The sequence below is a fragment of the Zea mays genome, chromosome 4 (genome assembly GCF_902167145.1).
Source record: "Zea mays cultivar B73 chromosome 4, Zm-B73-REFERENCE-NAM-5.0, whole genome shotgun sequence".
In the NCBI taxonomy this organism is placed as follows: domain Eukaryota; kingdom Viridiplantae; phylum Streptophyta; class Magnoliopsida; order Poales; family Poaceae; genus Zea; species Zea mays.
In genome coordinates, this window is record NC_050099.1 from 129,804,101 (window position 1) to 129,813,145 (window position 9,045).

A 9,045-nucleotide genomic window follows, 5' to 3' on the forward strand; every position below is an offset into this window, starting at 1 on the left:
TTAATTATCTATTCAGTACTAATATTATATGCTAATTAGGATTATATATAATAAATTGTTGTTGGGTTGAGTCACAAGCCAGCTCGAGCCGAGCCCAACTCGCTCGCTCTTTTCACGAGCCACAAAAACAGACTCAGCTCAAACTCGTTCTATGCGTCGAGCCAGGCCAAACCGAGCTGAGCTACTGCGAGCTTGAGTAATTCCCTCGAAACAAAAACGCGGCAAATAAACGAAGCCACAGTGCCACACACGCCAAGCGCGAGCAGAGCAGCCCCGTCTGCGTCGTCGCTCAGTAGAGACGCGCCGGCTGGTCGCTGGAGCCAGGTGAGCTGCCGCTGCGCGGTTGCGCGTGGGAAAGGCGCGCCATCATGTGACGTCGCGGGCGCTTGCACGAGGCCCCCTCCCCGCACCACAGCCCCAGTGCTACTCCGTCACCGTCAGCCCGACGCCCCGCCAGACCACCCTCTTCTGCCTCTCCATAATAAAATCTCCCTCCCTCCTCTCTTCTCTCTCTCTCCTTCTCTGCGCTCGTGTAATTCTCTTCAGCTGGGATGCAAGGTGATTTCCTTCCTCTGTTTTCTTCTCCGCCTCTGTTTCGTTGCCAAGATTCCTCTCAGCGTCGTATGCTCTCTGCCATGGCCCCATCCCATGGCGGCAATTCTTCTCTTGTTTTGCTCGTTTCGCTGTGCAGCTACGTATTATTATTAGGCTATAGGCATGCATGTACGCTGGGTTTTGAGGGCGTGTTGTTGATTCCGACTGCTGATTCGAGGGTTTTGAGGTTTCTGCCATTGATGCCCTCGGCTAAGCAGTTGCTGTTCGGTTCACTCAGATCTGTACTCCTGTCCTTTCCTGTTTGTTGTGTACCACCCACGGCTCATGTTGCTGGTCACCGAATGCTGCATGAATTCAGTGGGGTCTGAGGCCCGTCCTGCTGGAGCTCTCGACTGCTCTTCGATCGGGTTTTGGTCTGCTCTCCTGATACTGTTCGCGTTTTCTCTCAGACCAGGTTTTGGCCACTGGAATCTCTCTCTGCGTCTCCGACGAAGGTGTGCGAGACAATGATCTGAGGCATAAAGATTCTTCTGAAACCTAAATCATCACTACCTCTTTTTTTTTTCAAAACCAAAGAGAAGAATCTTTATACCTTCTCCATTTCCTGCAAGCGTCAGCATGCATATTTTAACTAGTAAACTTTGTCCATGGCATGTGTCGGTAGGTAGCCCAATTCAGTGCTCTGCTCCTGTTTCCAAATAGGCTGCTTCATATTTTTTTTTCACACTTCCAAAGATTTTTAGGGGGAACAAGTGCTACGTAGAATACTACTCTACTCTAGATTTTTCTTTTGAGACATTGAAATTTAACATGATTCTTCTTTTTTTTGGTCCTGCAATCAGCATATTTTTTTGCATGATCTGTACAAGCATCCCCATGTAAGACGATTTCATAGTTTTCGGGGATGCCAACAAGTTTTGGCTCAAGTGAACCGATTCTCATGGCCCTGGTGTTATTTTGCGCGGCTATTGGAGTCAGCTGTATCGTCGAGTCAACTGAATCGCTCTTCCTATTGTCTTAGAAAATTTGCTCAAAGGTATGAGCTCTGACCCAGCTGTTCGTAGGCATACGTATGACCTGAACCAGCCTAAACTATGTACAGTACTTCTGTAAGGTCTGTACGGGCCGGCGTCATCACTGAGTGATTCTTGAATAATCACGCATTAAGTTACTTGACATCCATCCCATATCGTTTTCTCAAAATTGTTTGCATAGCGCCACAACCAACCTATCTAAGGATTGATAGCCTGGAAAGTCAACTTGTTCTGCCGAGATGTCAACGTATATGTATTCTCTGAAGAACATGAGATTTTAACATACCTATGTGTTGCACAAATTCTTGGTCCCAATCATGTAATCATGGTGGTCTTAAATGATTTTATTGTCTCAAGTCTCATGTTTGTGCTTGGCATCTTTTTCTTCTCCGTTCATCAAACTAGCTCTAACACCCAAGGCAAAAGGTTAATTATTGGAAAAATAAAAGGCACCTATCAGACACAGGCAGAATAGTTAGGCAACTTGTCGTTTTTACTTTGTTTATTTACCTTCAATTATTAGTGTGTCCATGGTCTTTCTGGTCTGCAACAAAATGTAGATCTATTTGAAGAAGAAAAAAATATCCCGGTCAACTTTGTTCATAATTATGATTGGTTGTATGTTTACTGACGCCACCATAATGAATCAGTTCTTCTGAAGCGCAGTAAATAGAGGTCTTCGTTACGTGGTTCTGTTGTTGAATTCAATTACATGGGCGTGGTGGATGGCGTCAAACTGTGAACACTAGTACATAATATAAACCATTCTTAGTTAATTATCCCAAGAAAAGGATGTCATGAGATAGTAACTATACTGTCGTGAAATTTTCGCATACCAAACGGTGCCTACGCGTTTTTTTTTCTTCTAGAACAGAATCTGAACTGTTTTTCTACTCCTTTTTGCAGTACTGCAGTCTGAAGAATTCAGTGGCACCACCTCTGCTTCTTATTGATGATAAACTGTCAGTGAACATAAGTCACCATCTCCTGGATCACAGTTTTTGTACTGGAGCAAGACAGTAATGGACCGGGCAGACACATCTGGCTTTGTTAGCGGTGGATCAGATGGTACTTCACTGCTGCTGATATTCTTTCACTTCGTCTACTCGACTCTGCACGTATAAGAGATCAGTAAACCACCTTCACTGTATTTTTCAAGTACGTAGCCTAGATGAATACCATGGATGATTCTGCAGTGTCAATTGGTTTCTCGGTGACGAACTACACAACAGGTAGCCATGGTCAGAGTCAGGTAACATTAGGCATAGACCAGCTGGGTTCAGCAGTGAACAATAGCAGCGGCCATGGCCGCAGAGGTTTTCAGAGGTCGATTCATGCGCCTGCTCAAGATGATGGATGCAGGCTAGTCCTCGGACTGGGTCCGACGCCCGCCCCAGACGTTAACTCTTGTGATTGTGATCAGCAGCCTGCCGGAGCAGACAAGTCGAGACCACCTGTAACTTTGTTTGGCCAGAGCTTCTCCTTCGCTGATCCAGGGGCGCTCAGCCTTGGAATTCATCGGGGGCGTGATAATGCTGGAGCAACTAAACACTTGGGCGTGCCCGTGCCTGCCGGAACCGTCATCTCCTTTTCCACTGTTGACGAGGGCTCCACGTCTGCCAGGAGAAGCTCCGGCGGCTACATGCCATTGCTGCTCTTGGCGCCTCTGCCAAACTATTCGACAGCTGAAGAGGAGCAGGGTTTGCTAGATGACACGGACAACAGTAATAATGGTGGCACTGATCCCCGCGGTTTTCGGTTCAGCCCTGAACCTTCGGCATCCATGACGGAAGCTTCCTTTGGTGGCGCGAGCTCTGATGTTGTGACGGTGGCAAGCAATCCTGGACAGCAGACTCAACGCCGGCATCCCAAGAAGTGCAGGTTCAAAGGGTGCTCCAAGGGCGCGCGAGGCGCGTCGGGCCTGTGCATCGCTCACGGTGGCGGGCAGAGGTGCCAGAAGCCCGGGTGCTACAAGGGCGCCGAGAGCCGCACGGCCTACTGCAAGGCCCACGGCGGGGGACGCCGGTGCCTGCAGCTCGGCTGCACCAAGAGCGCCGAAGGGAAGACGGATCACTGCATCGCCCATGGCGGCGGCCGACGGTGCGGCTACCTTGACTGCCCTAAAGCCGCGCGGGGCAAGTCCGGGCGGTGCATCAAGCACGGCGGCGGGAAGAGGTGCTCGGTCGAGGGTTGCATCAGGAGCGCCGAGGGGAGGGTGGGGCTGTGCATCTCCCACGGCGGCGGGCGGCGGTGCCAGTTCCCGGACTGCCGCAAAGGAGCCCAGGGCAGCACCCTGTACTGCAAGTCGCACGGCGGCGGGAAGCGGTGCGTCTTCGAGGGGTGCGGCAAGGGGGCCGAAGGCAGCACGCCGCTGTGCAAGGCGCACGGCGGCGGGAAGCGGTGCATGTACGAGGGCGGCGGCGTGTGCCCCAAGAGCGTCCACGGCGGCACGGACTTCTGCGTGGCGCACGGCGGCGGGAAGCGGTGCGCGGTGCCTGAGTGCAGCAAGAGCGCGCGCGGGCGCACGGACTGTTGCGTGAAGCACGGCGGTGGCAAGCGGTGCAGGGTGGATGGGTGCGGCAAGAGCGCACAGGGGAGCACCGAGTACTGCAAGGCCCACGGCGGCGGGAAGCGCTGCAACTTCGGAGGCGTCTGCGAGAAGTTCGCGCGCGGCCGGAGCGGGCTCTGCGCGGCGCACGGCACGCTGGTGGCCTCGCGGCAGCGCCGCAGCGGCGGCGGTGGCATGATTGGGCCAGGCCTCTTCCGCGGCATCGTTCGGTCCGCCAGCGCGGCGAACATGTATAGCGAGTACTCGTCGTCGGGCGTGAGCACGGTGTCGGACTGCGACGGCTCGCCTGAGGCGGCGACAGGGAGGCATGAGTTGATCCCTCCCCAGGTGCTGGTCCCCCACTCTATGAAATCTTTGACAGCGGCAGCCGTGCAGCCACCGGCGAGGAGCAGAGAGGGAGGGGTGGTCGCTGTCCCCGAGGGGAGGGTGCACGGCGGTGGTCTGCTGTCGTTGCTTGGCGGGAGCTTCAGGAACGTCGACGTCGACAAGCTCTGAAAATCTGAAGCAGGCTGCAGCAGGCAGCGCTTGAGGCTCGAATTCTACTTCTACGCCTACGCCTCTTTTTCTTAAAAAAGGACGGAAGATCTTCCTTTTTTCCAGTCATAGCTGTCAGATTATTGTCTGTGTATAAAAATGTTTCTTGTCTGCAGATCGATCTTATATGGTAAAATTTAGATTAATTTCGTTTCCCTTGTGTCAACATAATAAGGGTGAAGACATGAATTTGTCGGGGCTTGTATATGGTTGAATTATTCGTAGCAGATCCGAAAAGCTTCCCACGGCATCCTGTACTTGTCGTGAATAAGATCAATGTGTAACAATCGAACTTATTGCTAAACTGTGGTATCAGATGATCATTCTGAGTAACACGTGTTGCTGTAGATGGTTGTGTTTTACTGATTTGTGGTATTTGGTGCGAGCTACAAATGTGTTGAGCATCATTTGTGGCACTGAGCACGACCGGACGGTCCGGCCTGCGGGCAGTCCGGCCATAGGTGCAGACGGTCCGCGATAGGATTAGTTCAGACGGTTATACTCCTATTTCCTCGCGTATTTATTCATCTAATCTCGTACGGGAGCTATTAGAGAACGCCTAGGAACATGTCTAGACCACCCTCTTATATATTTGAAGGGGCCGATCGAAACACCAACAATCGATCAAACTATCAATATATATTCCGTTCTTTACATTTTGCCCTAGGAGTAGACAGTAACATAGTTTTCTCGCTCTAATCTTCACCTCTCTCCGACTCTACGTCGTATAGAGTCATCTTGGATGCCCTGTCAGTCCCAAGACAAACCCTAGGATCTCTCCTCCACGACGGGGTCCCTCTCGGGAGCGAGATCCAAGTGCTATTGGCGAACTTCATCGCCTTTGCGCACGTGCGGACCATCCGGCTAGTCGGCAGAAACCCTAGCCTCTGCACTAGGTCATGGACCTTTCGACCCTCAGTCATGGACCGTCGCGCTACAGCAGAGAGCACCATTATCGGTACGCATCGCAGTGATTGGCACCAAGATCAGTGCCAACATACTTTTTGGCGACTCTGCTGGGACAAGGCGTAAAAATATATCAGATCGGCCACCGATGGCTGGTTCAAAGGATAGTTTCGACGTTTCTCCCAGCAACATTATCAAGTTGGCTATGGAGACTCTGTCGACTGAGGATCAACAAGAGTTCTAGGAGCACAAGGAGCAGCTGATCAAGGAGCCCACACGAAGTTCCTAGACAACTTCAAGATGCACTGAAATCAAATGGTCGTCCGGCAGCGGGCGACTGATTTGGCTTCGCTCCGACCTACTACAACTACCCCTAAAGTAAATGAAACAAATGAAATCCAATCCTTGAGATTTTACGTAGATGAGCACGAGAACAAATGCAACGAATACTAGGGGGTATGCAAGAGGATTATAAAGGCTAGCACATGCATTTGATAAATCTGATGTTGCTGGTTTTCCATCGCACGAGGGTAAGACTAGGGAAAATACACGCGATCCATTAGCTGCAATTTGGCATGACCAATCCCAACCACTTTATGGGATGTCGATGGACACATATCTAGGACAACCATAGCCTCCTACACAGATCCGGGGTAAATCCACCGATCTGCGCACAACCGGACCGTTTGCGCCTAAGTGCGGACAGTCCGGACCAGCGGTGGTCGGCCCCGTTTTCCAAACCGAGTTACCGAAATCCGCGCCGGGGCTACCGCATTTTACGCAAACCCTAACAGACTCTTTTGGATCGTCCGTGCATATGGTTGGACAATCTGAATACATCACCGGACGATCATGCTATACGGTCGAACAGTCCGTGCACACAGTCAAACGATCCGCGTATCAGACCAGATAGTCTAACGCAGAGTATACAGAACGTAATATTAATTACCATTCCTCATCTTTACACATGTCCCAGTCAAACCTTTCATTGCACCACACGGCACCCTAGTACCATAATACGACAACCCAGACATGTGGGGGCGAGTACTTTTCGCCCCCTAGAAGGTCAGAAAGAGATGACCAATCGTATGAGCCACCATGGGCAATCATTAATGCTCCACATAACCCAAACCTGTGGACAGGAATACGACATAATACCCAAACACCCACACCTTTGCTGGACCAAAGGGTCGGTGGATGTCGGCGTTTCGAGACCGGGGGGTCCCTGTGCCGACGAGTGAAATGTCGCCGCGTGCCCCAGCCCAGATGGGTCGGCGCGAGACGGAGCGTGAAGGGGGAAGAAGGCGGCTAGAGCGAGAGAGAGAGAGAGAGGTGGAAATCCCGCGGCCTTCGTGTTTGTCCCGCACCCGGGTCGGGTGCGCTTGCAGTAGGGGATTACAAGCGTCCACGCGGGAGGGGAGCGAGCGGCCTCACGCGAGCGCCTGTCCCGTCCTCTTCCCCGCGCGGCCAACCCTCTGTAAGAGGGCCCTGGTCCTTCCTTTTATAGGCGTAAGGAGAGGATCCAGGTGTACAACGGGGGGTGTAGCAGAGTGCTAACGTGTCTAGCGGAGGAGAGCTAGCGCCCTAAGTACATGCCATCGTGACAGCCGGAGAGGTTTTGGCACCCGGTTCGTGTGGTGTCGTGGCCGTCGGAGGAGCGCTGGAGCCTGGCGGAAGAATAGCTGTCGGGGCTGTCGAGTCCTTGCTGACGTCCTCTTGCTTCCGTAAGGGGGCTGGGAGCCGTCGTCGTCATAGAGCGTGCGGGGCGCCATCATTGCTTGTCTGGCGGAGCGAGCCAGATGGGACGCCGGTCTTTTTCCCCGTAGCCTGAGTCAGCTTGGGGTAGGGTAATGATGGCGCCTCCTGTTGACGTGGTCGGTCCGTGCCCTAGGTTGGGCGATGTGGAAGCTCCTCTGAGGTCGAGGTCGAGTCTGTCTTCCGAGGCCGAGGTCGAGTCCAAGCCCCTAGGTCGGGCGAGGCGGAGACCGTCGGCGGAGGCCAGGGCTAAGTCCGAGCCCTGGGGTCGGGCGAAGCGGAGTTCGTCGTCTTCTGGGGTTGAGCCCGAGTCAGAGCCCTGGGTCGGGCGAGGCGGAGACCGTCGTCGGAGGCCAGGGCTGAGTCCGAGCCCTGGGGTCGGGCGAAGCGGAGTTCATCGTCTTCCGGGGCTGAGCCCGAGTCCGAGCCCTGGGTCGGGCGGAGCGGAGTTCGCCGTCTTCCGGGGCTGAGCCCGAGTCCGAGCCCTGGGTCGGGCGGAGCGGAGTTCGCCGTCTTCCGGGGCTGAGCCCGAGTCCGAGCCCTGGGTCGGGCGGAGCGGAGTTCGCCGTCTTCCGGGGCTGAGCCCGAGTCCGAGCCCTAGGTCGGGCGGAGCGAAGTTCGCCGTCTTCCGGGGCTGAGCCCGAGTCCGAGCCCTGGGTCGGGCGGAGCGGAGTTCGCCGTCTTCCGGGGCTGAGCCCGAGTCCGAGCCCTGGGTCGGGCGAAGCGGAGTTTCCTATGGTGCCTGAGGCCGAGCCTGACTGCCTGTCAGCCTCACTCTGTCGAGTGGCATAGCAGTCGGAGCGGCGCAGGCGGCGCTGTCCTTCTGTCAGGCCGGTCAGTGGAGCGGCGAAGTGACTGTGGTCACTTTGGCTCTATCGACTGGAGGACGTGCGTCAGGATAAAGGTGTCAGACCACCTTTGCATTAAATGCCCCTGCGATTTGGTCGGTTGGCGTGGCGTTTTGGCCAGGGTTGCTTCTTGGCGAAGACTGGGCCTTGGGCGAGCCGGAAGTATGTTCATCGCTGGAGAGGGGCCTCGGGCGAGACGGAGATCCTCCGTGGTCAGCTGCCCTTGCCCGAGGCTAGGCTCGGGCGAGGCGTGATCGAGTCCCTCGAATGGACCGATCCCTGACTTAGTCGCACCCATCAGGCCTTTGCAGCTTTGTGCTGATGGGGGTTACCAGCTGAGAATTAGGAGTCTTGAGGGTACCCCTAATTATGGTCCCCGACAGTAGCCCCCGAGCCTCGAAGGGAGTGTTAACACTCGCTTGGAGGCTTTTGTCGCACTTTTTTGCAAGGGGACCAGCCTTCCTCGGTTGCGTTTTGTTCCGGTGGGTGCGCGCGAGCGCACCCGCCGGGTGTAGCCCCCGAGGCCTCGGAGGAGTGGTTTGACTCCTCCAAGGTCTTAATCCCTTGTGCAATGCTTCGGATGGTCTGGTTGTTCCCTCATGCGAGCTGGTCGTAGCCCGGGTGCACGGTCGGGTCCCAAGTTCTCGGGCTGGTATGTTGACGCTGTCAACGGTTTGGCCGGAGCCAGGTTTGCGAGAGCAGCCCCCGAGCCTCCGCACAGGGCGAGAGGACGGTCAAGGATAGACTCGACTTTTTAACATACGCTCATGCGTTGCCTTTCCGCAAGGAGGAGGGGGGGGGGGAAAGCGCCATGTTGCCCTCGGAGGGCACCGAACATGGTGTC

The 9,045-nt window shown here is 54.5% G+C and overlaps 1 protein-coding gene across 4 annotated transcripts; it reads left to right on the forward strand.

The window, feature by feature from the left end:
* Window positions 1–333: 333 nt before the first annotated feature.
* Window positions 334–5,039, forward strand: LOC103653668 (uncharacterized). 4 transcript variants are annotated; one of them, XM_008680502.4, is made up of 4 exons: window positions 381–558; window positions 1,005–1,049; window positions 1,398–1,591; window positions 2,496–5,039. In XM_008680502.4, exon 4 carries the CDS (start codon window positions 2,761–2,763, stop codon window positions 4,651–4,653), a length of 1,893 nt encoding a protein of 630 aa, XP_008678724.1. In that variant the 5' UTR covers window positions 381–558; window positions 1,005–1,049; window positions 1,398–1,591; window positions 2,496–2,760; the 3' UTR covers window positions 4,654–5,039. The 4 variants fall into 4 exon arrangements, with proteins under 4 accessions (XP_008678723.1, XP_008678724.1, XP_008678726.1 ...); XM_008680504.4 differs by lacking the exon at window positions 1,398–1,591; XM_008680503.4 differs by lacking the exon at window positions 1,005–1,049.
* Window positions 5,040–9,045: the final 4,006 nt, after the last annotated feature.